The sequence below is a fragment of the Nuphar pumila genome, chromosome 6, assembly GCF_984573655.1.
Source record: "Nuphar pumila chromosome 6, dmNupPumi1.hap1.1, whole genome shotgun sequence".
In the NCBI taxonomy this organism is placed as follows: domain Eukaryota; kingdom Viridiplantae; phylum Streptophyta; class Magnoliopsida; order Nymphaeales; family Nymphaeaceae; genus Nuphar; species Nuphar pumila.
In genome coordinates, this window is record NC_143254.1 from 12,901,748 (window position 1) to 12,921,589 (window position 19,842).

General features: G+C 36.7%; 1 protein-coding gene across 3 annotated transcripts in view; it reads right to left on the reverse strand.

Moving 5' to 3' along the window:
* The window catches only part of LOC149834001 (uncharacterized), a 32,908-nt gene that overhangs the window by 1,256 nt on the left and 11,810 nt on the right, over positions 1-19,842 (reverse strand). For 2 of the 3 annotated variants that reach the window (XM_090011170.1, XM_090011172.1), the window contains exons 3-5: positions 816-896; positions 268-440; positions 113-209 (exon numbers count right to left, since the gene is read on the reverse strand). In XM_090011170.1, coding sequence (XP_089867296.1) covers positions 113-209; positions 268-440; positions 816-896 — 351 coding nt within the window. The remainder of the gene's footprint in view (positions 1-112; positions 210-267; positions 441-815; positions 897-19,842) is intronic. The other variant, XM_090011171.1, reaches the window with a different exon arrangement.

Genomic DNA, 19,842 nt, shown 5'->3' on the forward strand with positions numbered 1-19,842 from the left:
TGTAGTTAAGAATGCACATATTCACAAAAGAAAGAAACTCTTAGATGAACAGTGATAACAACAAAGTGAAATTGCATATCCAAAAGACTTATGAAGAACCATCCAAGCTTACCATCCTCCCACTAGAAGTTCCCAAAGGGCATGCGGAAGAATATTCAAAACTAGTCCTTGGATGTATCACTGGCTGCTCTCCTATGACACCCATTCCCCTGAGATAAAAATAAATTAACAGATACATTACTAGAGAGAGAGAGAGAGAGAGCATACCACACATGCTCAGTTTTTCCAAAGGCATCAGTGATAATCCAGTGTCTTCTGAGGAGCTGGACTGAATGCTCAGAGTTATTGGTAATTCTTATCCGATAGGCATAGAAAAACTGGCCTCTTGAAGGCTGACTTCGTCCTTCTATATAAACACTCCTGACCTGAACCTGGACCCCCTGACCATCAGCTCACTAAGAGTTAAAAGATAAGCTACAAGTTAAACCTATCAATGGAGAAACGGTTCAGAGAGAGAGAGACTTGTGTCCCCATAATAATGTCCTTCATTCTTGGCACATCTCCAATACCAACAGTGCTGGAAATCAGTGTGGATGAAGTCATGAATGGCATCATCCCGCCAAAAAAGGAAGAGCAAAGTATTGTGCACACACACACACACACACACACACACACACACACACACACACACATATATATATATATATATATATTGTTTCCATTCCTTGATTAAAAACTACGGTTAAAAGAAAATATTAATTGTCAGTGACATAGCATGAATAATTAGCCAATTAATAGGACAGTGTCTCACTTACCATGGTAGTAGCATCACTAGAACATTTAAGTAATGCACTTGGAGTTAAGAGCTGTAGTTCATCTCGCAACCTTGCTGCATCCTGGCAAAAAGACCCATCAACCAGAAACTCAGGCTAGTCAACCAATCAAATGTGTAAAGCATTTATGTGAATATTTCAACATGTTCAATGGTTCACACAATAAATCGATGTAACTTCATCAAAACAAGCATGTGCTCCACACAGATACTATGTTGTAATGTTGGAAACTGTTCAGTAAAACAATGCATCAAAAGTAAAACACAAAAAACCAAAAGAATAGTTTAGAAGGATTTGAACACATGCTATGGGGCCAGAAATATTGACCATTATTCAATTGTACTCCATTCATCCTAAAGATTATACATCAGAGGTAAACTAGAATGACCCAAAAGCTCAAATTGCTATGAGAGACTCAAAACCATCGATGCACAATTAAATAATAATAAGTATCTCAACAACTGTTCACCACTCTGAGAGATCAACTATCTTTTCTTTTCATAATAAAAAGACCAAATAATGATATATAATGTGTTTTGATATTGTCACCTTCATAGAGAACCAAAGGTGCTCATATAGGTGTAGAGAGGGCACAGTACAGTTTCTGAATGGTCTGCCAGGAAAGAGGAACACATGTTCCCCACTTTAACCTAATTATTTAGGTAGAAGCTTAAATTGCTCATAATTGATTTTTTGAACTACCAAATTACGTGGTATATTTTATATTCGAAATTGCACAAAAGGATCAGGAATATAAAATCTGATATGCATTGTCAGTAATCACACATTATATATGATTTTAGACAAGAAATGTTTTGACTGCAAAATTTTGGAATATCACACGCAGAATGCATGATGTTTTTTAAATCATAGATAAGCAAATAAAAGACAAATGAACAGAAACAAAATACCATAAATTTCAAAAGTCTATGTTCTCACTAGTCAAAAAAAGAACAAGTGCCACAAAAAGCAAATGAAACAGAGAAAGCAGCAGTGAAGCATTTCTGTTCAAGAATCAGTTCACCAGTACAGGATGTGGACATGATAGAGGCTGAAGATGTAAAAAGTGTGAAAAGCAAAGACTCGGGGGAAGATAATAAGAAAGGATATGGAACACCTTGAAGCGTCTCATGTTTTAGGATCAGATAAGGATTAACAGAGAACCAGGACTCACAAAGGCAAACTCCATACAGATCGGACAAGGTCTTAAGATGATATTGATGATGTCCAATAAGCAGTTGATCAAACTGTTCACGTCTTCATGGCAATATTTGCAACAGCATTCATGTATGTTTTAAAAAATGACAGCTTCTCAAATATTACAATCAACTAACTACAAACTATTTTAGAACTTATAAGCTCATGATACCACTTAATTGATACAATGGAAACCAGGCAATGTTATTTGCATCGAAAAGAGAGCTTTAATATGCATAAATACTAAGTGGCACTCCACCAGAGCTTACAACAAAGATGTTACCCACCTTCCCACCTGAATCCAATAATTGGACTTCATACTACTTTCATCAAAATGAAGCAACACAATAAGTTTCAGCAGATAAAGATACCAATTTTATAGAAATGTGTGGTATCTATAGAAAACTGCTTTATGGAAGAAATAACAAGGTCTACCATTCAGTAAACCTACACCTTTAGGTAGCATGCATGGAAAACCAAGTTCCTGTTAAAATGTATCTCCGAAAAACCTAGTTGTAAATATAAATATATATATATTTATATACCTTTTTTTATTTCTTACCCAAAAAGGGTATTATTGTAATCTTGCGCATATTCCATTTGGAATATGTTGTACTTTTCTTTTTTATTTTCCTTTTGTAATTCCTTTTATTTTTTTATTTTTAATTTTTCTTTTTTTATTAAAGGTGCATTGGGGGTCCCCCAATAGAGTTGTTGGGGCCCCCCCAACGGTCACAAATGTGACCGTTGGGGGCTCTCCAACGACTCCTTTGGAGCCCCCTTTTTGCACCTCTTAGTTCTTGTATAAATAGGGGTGTTCCCCCTTTGTATTTCCTAAGCTTGAGAGTCTCAAGCATTTGCTTCCATTTTATGAAATACATGCATTATTGCATGCTTATTATTTATAGATTTTTTGCGTATTTTGTTCAAGTGTTGTGAGAGTGCTTTCATGCACTTCTTTTTTAAAGTATTTATGCTTGTATGCGTATTGTCTCTTCGTAGATAATTTCACATGGTATCAGAGCACGGTTGGTGATTAAGGATCGTGGGATTCTCCTTTTTTCGAGTGCCTTGAAAACCGTGCCTTCGGATCCTTAGAAGTTGAAGTGGTGGATCTTGCTTCTCAAATATTTTAGAAGGATCTTGTGCAAGCTAGAAGTTGAAGCATTGTGTTGGTACGCTCTCTTCTTCTTTTCTTTACTCCTTAATGGGTGAAAAAGAGTCTCACTTCGCTCTTGGCTTCAAGTTGAATGGGTCCAACTATCATATTTGGGCCGGGAACATGGAGGCTCACATAAAAGGTAAAGGATTATGGGGTTATGTGCAAGGCACAATTCCGGAACCGGAACCCAAAATAACCGTGATGGACGGAAGTGAAATCAAGATTCTTAAGGAGAGGAAAGGATCAAAGCTCTTGAAGAGTACTCCAAGAAGTACGACGAATGGGAAATGAAGAACTTCAAGATTCTTTCTTGGTTCTTCGCATCCGTCGAAACAAAGATTAATGTCAACATTATCAAGTTCAAGAAAGCATCAGAAGCTTGGCATTATCTCGAGAAAATGTATACATCAAGAGATCTATCCCATAAGTATTACCTTCAAAAGAAGGCCCTCTCCCTTACTCAAGGTGAAATGTCTATTAGGGAATATTTTGCCGACCTTTCCTCCATTTGGGATGAGCTTTCCATGCTTGAACCAAAATGAAGTGGAGAGGCAATTGAACTCCGTCACAAACAACTTGAAGAAGATCGGCTCTTCAATTTTTTGAATGGGTTAAGACCGGAATTTGAGCAAATAAGGTCGTCACTTCTATCCTCCTTTACTCCTCCCTCTCTTGAAGATGTTCTCACCAAATTAAGTGGTGAGGAGACTCGTATGAGTTTATGTAAACAAGGACCAAATGTTCTTGTGGTTCCTTGTAATTATGAAGAAAACAATGAGGTCAATGCCGTATCAAGACCCGAAAATAATGTAAAGACCTATCGTCCTCCTTATTTCAAATCACAAAATCAAGGAGGAGATGGTGGACAAAGAGGAAAGAGGGACTATAGCAAGATTGATTGTCATTTTTGTAAAGAACCGGGGCATATCAAGCCCATATGTACCAAATGGAAGAAGCTTCTCGCCATGGCTACCACCGGTGTACCGCAAAAGGAAGAGGCATCATCAAGTGGGTCACTCTCTTTAAATCAAATAGTGGAAGCCCTTCAACCTCTTCTCAAGGAAGCTACATCCGATGCCGCCGTATCTACTTCTTCCATCCCAGGTAAAGTCTCTTGGCTTTTGGACTCAGGTGCATCTTTTCATATGTCCCCAAACATGTTTTCACTTTCCGATTACTCAAAAAATGTTTCTCCATCCTTTGTTTCCACTGCAGATGGAACCTCTCTTGAAATTAAAGGAATAGGTAATTTTGAAACTCAAAATTTTTTCATTCCAAAAATTAGATTTATACCTAAACTAAACTTAAACCTTCTCTCTGTTTCTCAACTCTCGGACCATGGTTGCGATATTAAATTTTCATATGATAAATGTTTAATATAGGATCGCCGGTCCGGGAAATTGATTGGGGAAGACTTTAGAAAAGGAGACCTATACTATATGGAATCTCTCCAAGTTCCAAAATCTTTTTGTAATGTTGCCCGGAACAAAGATATAAATGTGTGGCACAAGAGACTTGGTCATCCTAATGTCACCAAGTTATCTTATTTACATTTTGCGAAGGATCTATGTAAAAGTTCTTTTTCTTGTAATGATTGTATTCTCGGAAAAATGCAAAGTTTACCTTTTGAGCAAAGAACTATGTTCTCATCTAAAACCTTCAAAATTGTTCATTCCGATGTTTGGGGACCCGCACCTGTTGTTTCAAAAGGAGGCTTTTCTTATTATGTCATTTTTGTGGATGATTTCTCCAGATATTCATGGATCTATTTTCTTAAGTTCAAACATGAAGTTTTTACGTGTTTTAAAACATTTCATTCAATGATCAAGAATCAATTCAACAGTAATATAAAGATTTTTAGAAGTGATTCTGGAGGAGAATATCTCTCCAACCAATTTAAAGTATATCATGAAGATCACGGAATTATTCACCAAAGGTTTTGTCCTAAAACCCCCCAACAGAATGGGTTGGCCGAAAGAAAACACAGGCACATCATTGAGACCACTAGGACCCTTCTTATTTCCCAAAACATTCCTAAAGTTTTTTGGGATGAAGCAGCTCTTGCTTCTGTTTATCTGATAAATCGTTTACCATCTAGGATATTAGGGAAAATATCCCCCTTTGAGATCTTATACAAGATTGAACCTGATTATAATAGGTTACGAGTTTTTTGGTGTAAGTGCTTTATACTTACGGATAAAAATGACAAGCTCTCTCCCAAGGCTATCCCCTGCGCCTTTCTTGGGTATTCCGAAACTCAAAAAGGGTTTCGTTGCTATGATCTTCGAGATGATAAGTTATATGTTTCTAGAAATGTAACGTTTTTAGAAAATGAAAGTGGATTTGAAAAAAATGTTTCTCAACAAGAAAATTTTGACTACTCATTCCTTTTTGACTTATTAACTAGTAATGATAATATATCTAGTGATGATGATGTATCATCAAACCATGATGAGGATAATGATGGTGATGTTGAAGAACATAACTCACTCAATGAACAAGAAAACCGGATTTCAAGTGATCCCATAACCTACTCACGTAGAAACCAAGACACCTTTAGAAGTGCCATTGACCAATATAGTGAGCTTGTTCCTGCTATCGATCATCGAAGATCTGAGAGGAATAGGAGACCTCCAACTCGTTTTGTCTCTTTTGATTCCTTTTCACCCCGGTATAGGGCTTGTCTTAGTGCCATTCAATCTTACTTTGAGCCAAGGAATTTTGAAGAAGCTAAAAAATGTATAGAATGGCAAGAAGCCATGCAAAATGAACGTAATGCTCTTAAAAGAGCTGAAACTTGGGATTTCCAAACTCTACCCATAGGAAAGAAAACTATAGGTTGTCGATGGGTTTTTAAGGTTAAAACTAAGAGCGACGGATCCCTGGAAAGGTATAAAGCTCACTTAGTTGCAAAAGGGTATGGGCAAGAGTATGGAATTGATTATGAAGAAACTTTTGCTCCTGTAGCCCGAATGGTTACAGTCAGATGTCTTATTACTATTGCATCTATTAAAAATTGGAATATTTTTCAAATGGATGTGAAAAATGCTTTTTTAAATGGTGATCTTAACGAAAAAGTGTATATGGATGCTCCACCCGACATGGAGATCCCTAAAAATAAAGGTCTTTGTCTTTGAAAGGCTCTCTATGGTTTGAAACAGGCCCCCAAAGCCAGGTATGACAGATTTACCATTGTAATGCTGGAAAATGGTTTCTCCTCATGTTATACTGACACTGCTCTATTTACCAGAAAATCTAATGCAGGGATTGTGATATTATTACTCTATGTTGATGACATGTTAATTACATGTGATGATGTTCAAGGAGTCAAGGGTATTAAGTCTGTCTTGACTTCAAAATTTGAGATGTCAGACTTGGGTTTTCTGACATATTTTCTTGGAATTGAGGTTGCCTATTCGCAACGTGGTTATTTTCTATCACAGTCTAAACTTGCTTGCGAGATTATTGACAGGTCAGAAATTTCTGATGACAAAGTATGCGAAACTCCTGAAGTTATGGGAGCAAAAATGAAGATTGACGACGGTGTTCCTCTAACCAATCCTACTCCTTACAGGCAGTTGGTAGGTTCTTTAATGTACCTTAGCATTACTCGACCTGATTTGTCACATGCTATACACATCGCCAGTCAGTTTCAGCACGCTCCTACAACCGTTCATATGAGTGTTGTGCTTCGCATCATCAGATATTTGAAGGGGACTGTGAATAAGAGAGTATTTCTATCTTCTTCTGAATTGAAATTGCTTGCTTATACTGACTCAGATTGAGGAGATTGAGGAGGTGACCCTAGTAACCGTCACTCCACCACTGGCTTTTGTGTTTTCTTAGGTGAGTCTTTGATCTCATGGCGATGTAAGAAACAACAGAAGGTCCCACTATCATCCACTGAAGCCGAATATAGGGTCATGGCATCTACCACCATGGAAATTGTATGGATTCGACGCCTTTTAGAAGATATGAGAGTGTTTATCAGAGAACCAACAAAGCTATGTTGTGACAATAAAAGTGCAATCTATATTGCCAAAAACCACACCTTTCACGAGCGAACAAAGCATATAGAGATGGACTGCCATTATGTCAGAGAAGAATACTTGAAGAAGGTCATTGATCTACCATACGTGACGTCTGAGTATCAACTTGAAGACTTCTTCACAAAAGCTCTATGTTCGCCCAGATTTCATTTCCTTCTTGACAAACTTGCGGTTATCACACCGTAAGTTTGAGGGGGGGTGTTAAAATATATCTCCGAAAAAACTAGTTGTAAATATAAATATATATATTTATATATTTAGAGATACATATACATATAATATATGTATATGTATCTCTATATATATAAAAATATATATTTATATACCTTTTTTATTTCTTACCCAAAAAGGGTATTATTGTAATCTTGCGCATATTCCATTTGGAATATGTTGTACTTTTCTTTTTTATTTTCCTTTTGTAATTCCTTTTATTTTTTTATTTTTTATTTTTCTTTTTTTATTAAAGGTGCATTGGGGGTCCCCCAATAGAGTCGTTGGGGGGCCCTCAACGGTCACAAATGTGACCGTTGGGGGCTCTCCAACGACTCCTTTGGAGCCCCCTTTTTGCACCTCTTAGTTCTTGTATAAATAGGGGTGTTCCCCCTTTGTATTTCCTAAGCTTGAGAGTCTCAAGCATTTGCTTCCATTTTATGAAATACATGCATTATTGCATGTTTATTATTTATAGTTTTTTTGCGTATTTTGTTCAAGTGTTGTGAGAGTGCTTTCGTGCACTTCTTTTTTAAAGTATTTATGCTTGTATGCGTATTGTCTCTTCGTAGACAATTTCACAGTTCCATCATTACCTAGATCAATCACATGAACAAGGTAAAAGAAAAAGTAATATAAGGCAGTGTTTGGATGTATTTATAAAGAGGTATTTCTACATATGTTTAACTTAGATATTTATTTGCTTGTTCGGATGCTTTGTTTATCATTATCTTTAATCACTTTTCATAAGTAGAAATAGAAACATCACTTATTTTTTAAAACAAGGGAGGATATTGTTTTTAAAATTCATTTCTATTTTTTTTATGGAGATCCACTATTCCACTCTCTTCTCTGTTCTCCCACCATGATCCCCACCTCTCTCTCTCTCTCTCTATATATATATATATATTTGTAAATAATCTTTTATTTTATTTTTTGTCCAGTCAACTTAAGTTGACTAGAGGGCTTAGAGTCGTTGGACAACTCCAACGGCTCTATGAGCCTCCATTGTTGTATATAAAAGGGGATGACTCCCCTATTTGTTTCCCATGCATTCTTGCATTCCCTCATCAATAAAATATTATTATTTTATCTCTTGTGTGATCGTTGTGTGGGTTTTGTGAGCATACCCCTTTGTGAGTTTTGTGTGTGGACTCCATTGTGAATTTTTTCTTTGTTGTTTGTCCACGTGTGTGTTTATTTGGTGGACTTGGGTGGTGATATTTGAATATCACCATTTTATTACACGGTATCAGAGCTTGGAAATGTTGAAGCTCATTGGAGACTGTGATTGTGCAAGTGCTCGCAGCATCGTGATTGTGTATTTAAAGATTCAAGTGATTGTGTGAACCATTGGTGGTGCTTGCTTGGTGGTGGAGTGCTCGTGTTCTTCACATTGCCTTTTCTTCTTCTTCTTTCTTTTTCTCTTCTCTCTATCATTCTCTTCTCTTTCGATCTCTCTTAGCCCTTGTAAACAATGGATAACAATAAAAATGTCACCACCAAACTAATAAAACTTAATAATTTCAATTATGTAACATGGACTTTAATCATGAAACACCTCATATGGGGAAAAGGGTTATGGGGACTAGTTGATGGGTCTGAGCTAGAACCTAAGCTAGTTCTTACCAAAATAGAGGGTGAAAAAGAAGTATCTCTTACGGAGGTTCAAAAGATTAAGGCTATGGCTACTTATGAGAAGAAATGAAAAGAACAGAGGATGGAGCATACCAAGATTATGTCTTGGCTTATTAATAGTATTGATATCGAAAGATGTTTTAGCTTTGCCAAATTTGAACATGCAAACAAGGCATGAGATTACCTCAAGAAAATGTATTCTTTCAAGGGTATTGCACATGTGCGCAATTTGCAAGACAAAATCCACAATGATTCAAGGGAACAAAAGTATTAGAGAATACTACAACGAATTGTCTGAGCTTTGGTAAGAGTTGACTCTTCTAGAGTCAAAATGTAATTGTCCCAAAGATATAGAACTCCACAAAAATCAAATAGATGTGGAGCATTTCTACCAATTCATCAATGGATTGACGTCAAAATTTGAATCCACCACATTGGTTCTTCTTCATAGAAGAAAATTTTTCTCTATTGAAGACACTATAGAAGAATTAAGTATGCAAGAAAATAGGTTAAAGAAACGTTCTACCAAAAATGAGGATGATTTGGTTCTTGCCATATCTAGACCAAGAAATTACATGTGTACTTACAAACCACTACATTATAGAAGACAAATAAATGAATACGATAAGAAAAATGTAATTTTCCAATCGAGACACAAAAGGCCCCAATGTCCCAAACTTAGAAGGACTTATGAGAAGAAAGCCACCTTCGTTAGCTCTCCACAAGAGCCAAATGACATGGCATTGCTCCTACTCAAGAATCATCTATTATAAACATGTCCTTAGCTTAACTTATGGAAGCTCTTCAACGGTTCAACCTCTTCTCAAAAGAACATCTTCATCCACTAGAGTTGATGCCTCGTCTAGGGATGGCAGTGGACGTGGGGAAAGCGGGGCCCCGCCCTGCCTCGCCCCGTTTGGACCGGGGATGAAGGGTATGAAACGGGGATGGAGGCGGGGACGAAGGTTAAAATCCATCCCCGTCCGGGGGTGGAGGCGGGGATGGACGTGCATTTTTCCCCGCCCCGCCACGATCCTCGCCTCATCCCCGCCCCAACCCTGCCCTGACCACTTTTCCCCGCAATATCCCCGCCCCGCCTCATCCCCGTTTGAAACGGGGATGAAGGAGGGGGTGGAGGATAAAATCCATCCCCGCCAGGGAGGCGGGGCGAGGGTGGAGGATAAAATCTTGAGGCGGGGCGGGGGTGGAGACCTTGTCCCCCGCCCCGCCCCGCCCCGCCCCACTGCCATCCCTAGTCTCGTCCTTCTAGACTCTGATGCTTTATTTCATGACACCTAAAGGTGATATTTTATCTTAATGTCATGGTAACTTAAGTGTCTCCAATGTTTTTACGGTTGATGATACATCTTTCGAGATAAAAGGAATATGAAATTTTGATTTTTTCTCAAAATTCAAAAATATTTATTATTTCAGAAGTTAGATTATTCCTAAACTGAACTTAAATTTTTTATCTGTTTCACAAATATCTGACCATGAAAGTAATGTCTCCTCCTTTTATGGTTGTTGGGTGTAGGATCGCCAGTCAAGGAAGCTGATTAGGAAAGGCCATAGAGAAGGAGGCCTAGATTACATGGACCTTTTGGAAATTTTCAATAATACTGTGTTATAATGTTCAGAAAATAGATTTGAATTTATGGCATAAAAGACTTGACCACCCTAATGTATCCAAAAATTAGTATTTTCTAAATTTGGAAAAAGTTTATAATTCTAAAAGCTTTACTTGTGAAGATTGTATTCTTGAAAAAATGAAGAGATTACCCTTTTAAGACAAAATTTTTTTCTCCTCTAAACCACTTAAGCTAATACATGCAGATGTATGGGGTCTGACACCTGTTATATCTAAAGGTGGATAATGCTTACTATGTAATCTTTATTGATGATTTTTCTAGGCATACTTGGATCTATTTTTTTAAACATAAATCTGAATTTTTTTCTTAATTTTAAATATTTCATAACTTAGTAAAAAATAAATTTAAAAATGATATTTTTTTTTGCACTGATTCAGAGAGATAATTTTTATCGAAAGAGTTTAAAGATTATCTAAATCTTTATGGAATTACACACTAAAGATCATGTCTTCACGCACCAACAACAAAATGTTTGGTTTAAAGGAAGCATAAGATAGTATAGAAACCACAAGGACCTTATAGAAAATTAAGTATAAAAAAAAATTAGCTGAAACTACTTTAACTGGTGTGTATCTTATCAATAGAATGTCATCTTCCATTTTACAAAATGTAACAATAGTTGAAAAACTTTTCAAATTAGCTCCTGATTATTCTAGATTAAGAGTTTTTTTATGTAAATATTTTGTTTTTACCAACAAAAATGATAAACCTTCTCCTCGTGTCATTCCTTGTGTTTGTTAGGGTTATGCAAATAACCAATAAAGCCATAGGTGGTTTGATTTTAAAAATGAAAAACTGTATATTTTCATAAATGTGTTTTTTTGGAAAAGGACAATTTTTTTACTTTAAAGGTCCTAAAGAAATAATTGACTATTCATTCTTGTTGGATCTAATTCCAAAATATGATGATGATTGTGAGTATGATCTTAGTGAAGATCATGAACCAAAAAATGATTTGGTAATGAAGACCAATCTCATGATAATGAAAATAGTGAAGAGCAACCCCATAAGGATAAAAATTGTTTACAATACTCTTGGCGTAGGGATCCTAAACAACCATGTGCATTAGAAAAATATTTCAACACTGAAATCAGTCTGAAATATCAACTAGAAGGTCGTCTAGAATCTCAAAACCACCTGAGAAGTTTGTCCTATGACTCCACATCTAAGTATAAAGCATACATTACTTTAATTAATTCATACGTAAAACCATCTACCTATGCTCAAGTCGAAGAACATCTTCAGTGTATAGAAGCCATGCGAATAGAACTAGAAGCCTTAGAAGGAGCCAAGACTTGAACTATTCAAGATATCTCACATGGAAAGAAGTCATAGGTTGTGTAGATGGGTATTTAGGGTGAAAACCAAGAGTGATGAAACTCTTGAATGATACAAGGTTGTGTTAGTTTCTAAAGACTATTCCTAAGAATATGACAGATTATAAAGAAACCTTTGCCCGAGTTGCTAGGATGACTATTGTTAGGATTTTACTAGCCTTAGCCTTTGTTGAAAAATGACCTATATACTAGATGGATATCAAAAATGCATTATTAATGGAAACCTAGTTAAAGAAGTGTATATGGAAGCTCCACCTGGTGTAATTATTCCTAAGGGAAAAACTCTTTATTTAGACAAAGTTCCTTATAGTCTTAAACAAGTACCAAAAGCCTCATATGATAGGTTTAGTCGAGTCATGCTTGATATTGGATTTCAATTTTATTTGTTTTGACCCTGCATTATTTGTTAAGTTATTTGATGTATGTATTATCATTCTTCTTCTCTATGCGGTTTAGGATTTTTAAAATATTTTCTAGGGATTTGATGCAGTGGAGGTGCCGAATTTCTTAAATGTTTGGAGGCCGGCTCAGAGGAATCCACGATCTCAGCGTGGAGCAATGAGCAGGAGTTGAGACAGAAAACAGGCCACCAAACTCGGTGGGGTAAACAGAATGTTGTATTCCTCTTTTATTTCAATATGAATCAATCTAACACAGAACTCAACTTAATGAAAATTAAAACAACCAATTTAATCCTTAACCTAACAAGGAAAACCAATGAAATAAAATGAATAACAGGGAACGAAATAAGAAACAGGAAAAGAAAAGAAAAACTGTGGCTAAAAGGGAACAAAGTTGCTGCACTTCTGAATATTCTTCTATGCCTGCGCACAAAACCCTAGAGGGTTTTTTAAAGACTTTGGCTGGATCCGGGTAGCGGGTCCTGTTAAAATGTATCATTTAATCTTTGTAATCTTATATATATTTTATATATATAAAAGATGATACATATACATATATGGTATATATGCATATGTATCTTCCTAATTATATATATAAAATATATATTTCTCTATTATTAGGCATAGGGGTAGTTTAGTCATTTCCCTTTTTTACGCATATTCCATTTGGAATATGTTTGTAATTTTATTTTTATTTTTATTTTTTTCTTTTTTCTTTTTTGTGGTTTTCTTTTTTTCTTTTTCTTTTTTCTTTTTTGTGGTTTGCGCCACCTAGGGAGGCTCCCCAAAGAGTCGTTGGGGAGCCCCCAACGGTCACAACCTTTGGGAGCCCCCTATGTGGCTCCTCTCTTGTTATAAATAGGGGTATCCCCCCTTGTAATTTATTCACTCCTTTGGAGGAGCTTTTGCTCCATGTAATGGGTGTTACACCCTTCCTCTTTTCAATAATATTAACTTATGCCTTATAGGCATTTTTGCCCCTTTATGGGTTTATGTGTTAGCACATTATGTGCTTGTGTTTTCCCCTTTAGTGGGTATATTCGCACTTCATGTGCATGTGTATTGGTTCATTATTGAACCTAATATATTCAAAGTCGTTTCCTTACATGGTATCAGAGCGAGGTTGGAATCGAGTTGCTCTTTGTTGCATTGGGAAGCGTGCTATTCAAGAAATTTTAAAGAAGAATGGTGAAGTTCTCGTTTCTCTCTTTTGCTTCTTAAAATTATTTGGTATGCATTATATTTCTTTAAATATTGAGCATTATAAAGAATTAGATATGTTTTTGCATATGTGTTCTCCATGTCATTATGAGTTTGGAATCTTAACAATTCCATTAAACTTTTTATATTATTCTCTTTCGTATGTCTTTTCTTGAAAAATAAGTTTTTTAAAGAAAGTTATGTTAGAAGTAAAATGTTTGTGAGAGATGTAGCATTGCTCACATACTCTCATCATAATTATTTCATATTAAAGGTGTGTGTTTACCCTCTAAAATGTCCTATATGAGGTTTTTTCATAATAACATGTGTCTTTGAAAAATGATGTTTTATTTTCCTACCTAATGAGTTCTTTTTCATACGAGCAATGTTTGATTAAGAAGGCATTTTTATAATATCGGTCGAATTAAGTCTTAAAAATGATCTCATAAAATATGGTTATTCTCTTTTCATTCTTCAATTCAATTTCAAGAATATGTTTTATTATAAGATTTATGGTCTTCATTAATGTTGCATACTTATTACATATGTTTTAAATATCTCATGTTGTGTTTATTTAAAACATATTCATGCTATTGGTTATAATCTATTAAGTCATATAATATTATGAATTTTTGTTTATAGATTTATGCCATAACGCAATCCTAGTATTCTCTTTGGGATTTTCTCCACTTTAATAGTTTTCCCTCTTCCTTTCGTATATACCCTCATTTGAGAATTTTGTTTGTTGGATCTCTCTTTGAGAGGCCTTTTGATCCTTGTGAATCTTCTTATGAGTATACACTCTTTGAGAAGGTTTCATGATTGTTATAAGTTTCTTTTTAATATTGTTTTTTTTTTAGATTTTTTAAATATTACCATCTTTGTGAAAGCTTGAGAGTCTCAAGCACTTGCTCCTTTTATAAAATACATGCATTATTGCATGTTTGCTACTATTATGCTTTTTGCGTATTTTGTTCAAGTGTTGTGAGAGTGTCTTCGTACATTTCTTTTATAAAGTATTCATGCTTGTATGCGTATTGTCTATTCATAGACATTTTCACATGGTACTCTCTTTTCAATAAAGAGATGATATATATTGCCTTCCTTAGGGCTTGTTTTGTCCCTTAGTGGACATGTGAGATTGTTTCTTTTATCATTATAAGTGCTTCAGCAATATCTTGTTATATGTTGCCTTAAATTTGCTCATTTAAGATTATTGTCATTCTACATCTTGCTATGCATATAATTGCAATTTATAAAAGCTTGATTTGATTCTTGGATTATTCCAAATCCGTCCTCACACATGACATTTCTTAAATATTTCATGTTGTGTTTATTAAGTCTTTTGATAATGATCATGATTGAACATAATTTCGTATTTATGCAAAATTATTATAAGGCATATTGTTGTGATTAATTATGTTGGACCTTTGAATCGACCCTCTTTGTAAAATCACATATTTGGAAAATGATTTCCCTAAGTGTTCATTGCCTTTTTATGACATTTATTTTTATCCATCACAAGTTATATGATGCATCAATCCTTTTTGTATGACCTTATTGTTATATTAGAGATGATTGTTGAGGTGAGTTAAGGGCACCTTGTGTTATGTCATTTTAGATTGTCCAATTACCATATTAAAGATGGTTGTCGAGGTGAGTTATGGGCACCTTGGGACTCTAGAATGATTTGTTATATGATCTTTAATTATGAGTGTGTCACTCGTTTTCTTTTGGCCATTGATCTTATGGATGCTCTTATTTATATATAAATGTGATGAATATATGGTGTTTTGGAACCTTAAATGTTTTAAGGTATATTTAATTCAAGGGTGTTGGGGATTATTGTCCAACCTTTTATTGCTTATGAATCTTATGAGTGCATTTGCACATTTGTGATTTCGTGTTTTGTGCTTATGTGCACAAGTGTTCTTGTTGTGTGTATGTGCACATATTTATTTTCAAAATATTGTCCAAGGTTTTATTTATATGTTTGTCATTACAAGTTTTATTGCCTCAAAAGTCTTCTCCTCTTATACCTCTTATCTAAGTGTCATCATATGTAGACAAGACATATTATTACACCATTGTGTGTTGGTAGCCCTTTGTTGGCTTTGTTCTCTTGGTCTAGTAGTTGAACACATTTGTCTTGAGTGTCATTATATATAGACAAGGCACGTTGATTCACGCCATGGTGTGTGATCTTTAGTCCATGTTGGCATTTGTGTCCTTGTTCTAGTCGCTGAGATGTATGCCCAAGGTTGGCTTCTTTCACTCATTTCAAGTGTCATTTTATGTAGACAAGAGATGTATTGTGTTTTAGCCCATGGTTGGCTTGATACTCTTGTTCTAGTAGCTGAACATACTTGGTCTTGAGTGTATTTTTACGTAGACAATAGATGTTTTTGGTCCATGTTGGCGTGTATTCTCTTGGTCTTATCGTTGATGCATTCATCTCAAGTATTATTACATGTAGACAAGAGGTTCATTTTCACACCTTTGTGTGTGTCCTTGGCCTTTAATGGCATTATATTTATGTTCTTGATCTAGTAGCTTATACACAAGATTTATGGGTTTTAGAGAACTAATGAGGTAGTTGCTTGTAATGGATGAATTATTATTGAAATTTGTGAAATTTCATTCATATTTTGTCTTTTAAAGATACAAGTGAATCATATCATTAATATGCATATTTTAAAATCAAATTGATTTTTTAGTCACCTTTTATATTTGATATGCAAAATGAGTTTTTGTAATTGCAATCATTTGAGTGAGATGTTCCTAAATGTGTAAGGTTCTCTACTTAAATAACTCTCATTATTTTGCCTCTTAAGTGGACTTAAAACCTTTTGAACTCCTGTGTTTTATACTCTTTTTTTTATGCTCTTAGCATTTCCCTCTTGAAATCGCTTTCAAAGGACTTGCTAAAATCAATAACACTTGTCTTTCTATCTTATCGGCTCATGTAATATTACTTGACTAAAGTATGATTGGAACATGATCATTAATGACTCTTTTAGGTGTTGATTCATTTCATGATATTGTATGCATATGCTCATTATGGCCTTTTGGCCCTCATTCAATAAATTATGTGCAACTTATGTCTCTTCGTAGGCTTCTTGCGGTGTCCCTTGTGAACCATTATGTTATTCCTCGTTATGAGGTTATGTTTGTCCAATGTTGGACTTTATGAATGCATTATGCATTCTTGTAATTCGTTTCCGCTCCCTCTTCAACATGATATATGATTATGAAAATTTGGTTTTCTAAAATCATTTTGCATACATAAATAATTATCTTGTTCCATCAAATCCTGTGATGAATTATGCATAGAATATCTTTTTGCACCATTACTTTTGGATGAATTATATGATATGATTTTTTGGTTAATTCATTTTATTTGGAATATTTCACTTGATTAAAGTGCAAAGATATCTTTTACTTGGACCACTTCTTGATTTGTTCCACAGGATCTTGAAGATGAGAGGAAAAGAAGTACCTTGGATAGATCATGAAAGGTGCTCATCGTTAAAGACTTTGGAGGAAGACATTTGCAAATTTCAATGGCTTTCAGACTGAAGGCTCTTAAAGCCTTGAGATTCTTCCTCTTGCATTCTTCAATCTTTTCGTTCCCCCACGCAAAGTTTGAGGGGGGGTGTTAAAATGTATCATTCAATCTTTGTAATCTTATATATATTTTATATATATAAAGGATGATACATATACATATATGGTATATATGCATATGTATCTTCCTAATTATATATATAAAATATATATTTCTCTATTATTAGGCATAGGGGTAGTTTAGTCATTTCCCTTTTTTACGCATATTTCATTTGGAATATGCTTGTAATTTTTTTTTTTCATTTTTGTGGTTTGCGCCACCTAGGGAGGCTCCCCAAAGAGTCGTTGGATCCGATGCTACTCCGGCATGATGTTGGATCGGGAGTTGTCCGACCCGTACTCTCTATGCTTGCCTGGCATTGGTACACAATGGTACCTCCCCTCCATGTCTTGGACCCAGTATGGGAATTGGATCCACTGCTTGGATCCAATTCCCAAAGTGCAAATCCAGTCCCCTATGTGAGTCACGTTGTATGAACCCGGGTCCATCCTGCTCTGCATCATTCTCCCTTGGTTGGGAAAAAGTCGACTCCGACGACTTGTTGGTCTCACAGTAAGCATTTAGATCATGCCCAGTAAATGTAGGAGGGAAGTACCAATTTTCGGGTAGCTCAAGGAGGTAAGATCGGTCTAATAGGTTCGCGAGCCGGGGAAGTCCGGGCTCCTTGGTGGGAAGAAGAATTATCTTGTGGCCCTAAAAAACAAATGTGTACGTGTTCCTACGGCCGTCATGAATGGTTTTATGGTCGAACTGTCAGGAACGCCCCAAAAGGATGTGGCACGCACTCATAGGGGTCACATCACACCACACTTCATCGTGGTAATGCTGCCCCATAGAGAATCGAACTAGGCAACGCAGGGTGATGGGTACCTCATTCTCTTTTTTGAACCATGCCATTTTATAGGGTTAGGATGGTTTTTTCTGTTTTTAAACTCAAGGCGGACATAAGACTCTCGGACACCATATTCTCGCACGCCCCAATATCAATGATAACATTACATGCGTACCCCTCACAGTTGCACCGAGTTCATCCTGCTCTGCATCATTCTCCCTTGGTTGGGAAAAAGTCGGCTCCGACGACTTGTTGGTCTCACAGTAAGCATTTAGATCATGCCCAGTAAATGTAGGAGGGAAGTACCAATTTTCGGGTAGCTCAAGGAGGTAAGATCGGTCTAATAGGTTCGCGAGCCGGGGAAGCTCGGGCTCCTTGGTGGGAAGAAGAATTATCTTGTGGCCCTAAAAAACAAATGTGTACATGTTCCTACGGCCGTCATGAATGGTTTTATGGTCGAACTGTCAGGAACGCCCCAAAAGGATGTGGCACGCACTCATAGGGGTCACATCACACCACACTTCATCGTGGTAATGCTGCCCCATAGAGAATCGAACTAGGCAACGCAGGGTGATGGGTACCTCATTCTCTTTTTTGAACCATGCCATTTTATAGGGTTAGGACGGTTTTTCTGTTTTTAAACTCAAGGCGGACACAAGACTCTCGGACACCATATTCTCGCACGCCCCAGTATCAATGATAACATTACATGCGTACCCCTCACAGTTGCACCGGGTTCTAAAAATATTATTCTGCAACCATTTTGTCAGGGTCGACTCTCGGGATGTGGCCAAAACACGGCGGATGGTTAACAAGTTTTCGAGGCTGCCATCGAACTCTATGACTTTCATCCCGTCATTTTCCTCAACAGGTGACTCACCCTCGCTCTCACTATCGGATGCAGACTCAACAAGGCTCTCTACTAAATGGGTGTTCTTACTCGCGGTGGGACACTTGGACGCAACATGACCTAACTCTTAGCACCTAAAGCAACAAATGGTAGACTCATTGAACTTACCTTTAGATCTGGTGTGATATGCGGGTCCAGACAGAACGGTTTTGCTAGGGTTGACTCCTGGGGTGGAATTTGAGTCTTCTTTCCTAGGGGAACTCGCTCCCCTGGTTGAAAAACTCAACTTGGGTTGTCTGGACTGGTCACTACGGGAAGTCCTATGTTCTTGCCTCCTTTTCAGTTTCTCCTCCACATTCATGGCATAACTACTGGCCTGATCCAATGACTCGACTGTGATACAACTGAAGTCGTCAGAAATAGCAGGACGAAGACTAGAAATATACCTCATGACCTGCTGGCGGACGGTCTCCTTGATTTGCACTCGTAGGGAAAGACGATGGAACTCAGCAGTGTAATCTGCCACAGTATTGGTGCCTTGACCCAGGGTCAGGTACTCTTTGTAGGCTCTCTCGGCGTGATCTGACGGCACGAACTTAGACTACATTAATCGTTGCATCTCTTCCTAAGTTTGTACGCGCTCTAATCCCTGTCGCTCCCTCGACCTCTGCATCTCAACCCACCATGTCTGTGCTAGGCCTCTCAACCGAGTAGAGGCTAGGGAGACACGACAGTGCTCAGCGACATCGTGGTAGTCGAAGAAGAATTGGACGACATATGACCAATCAAAGAACTGCTCTGCATCGAACTGACCTGCAAACTCTGGAAGCTCCAACTTCACCCCATACGTGGAGGG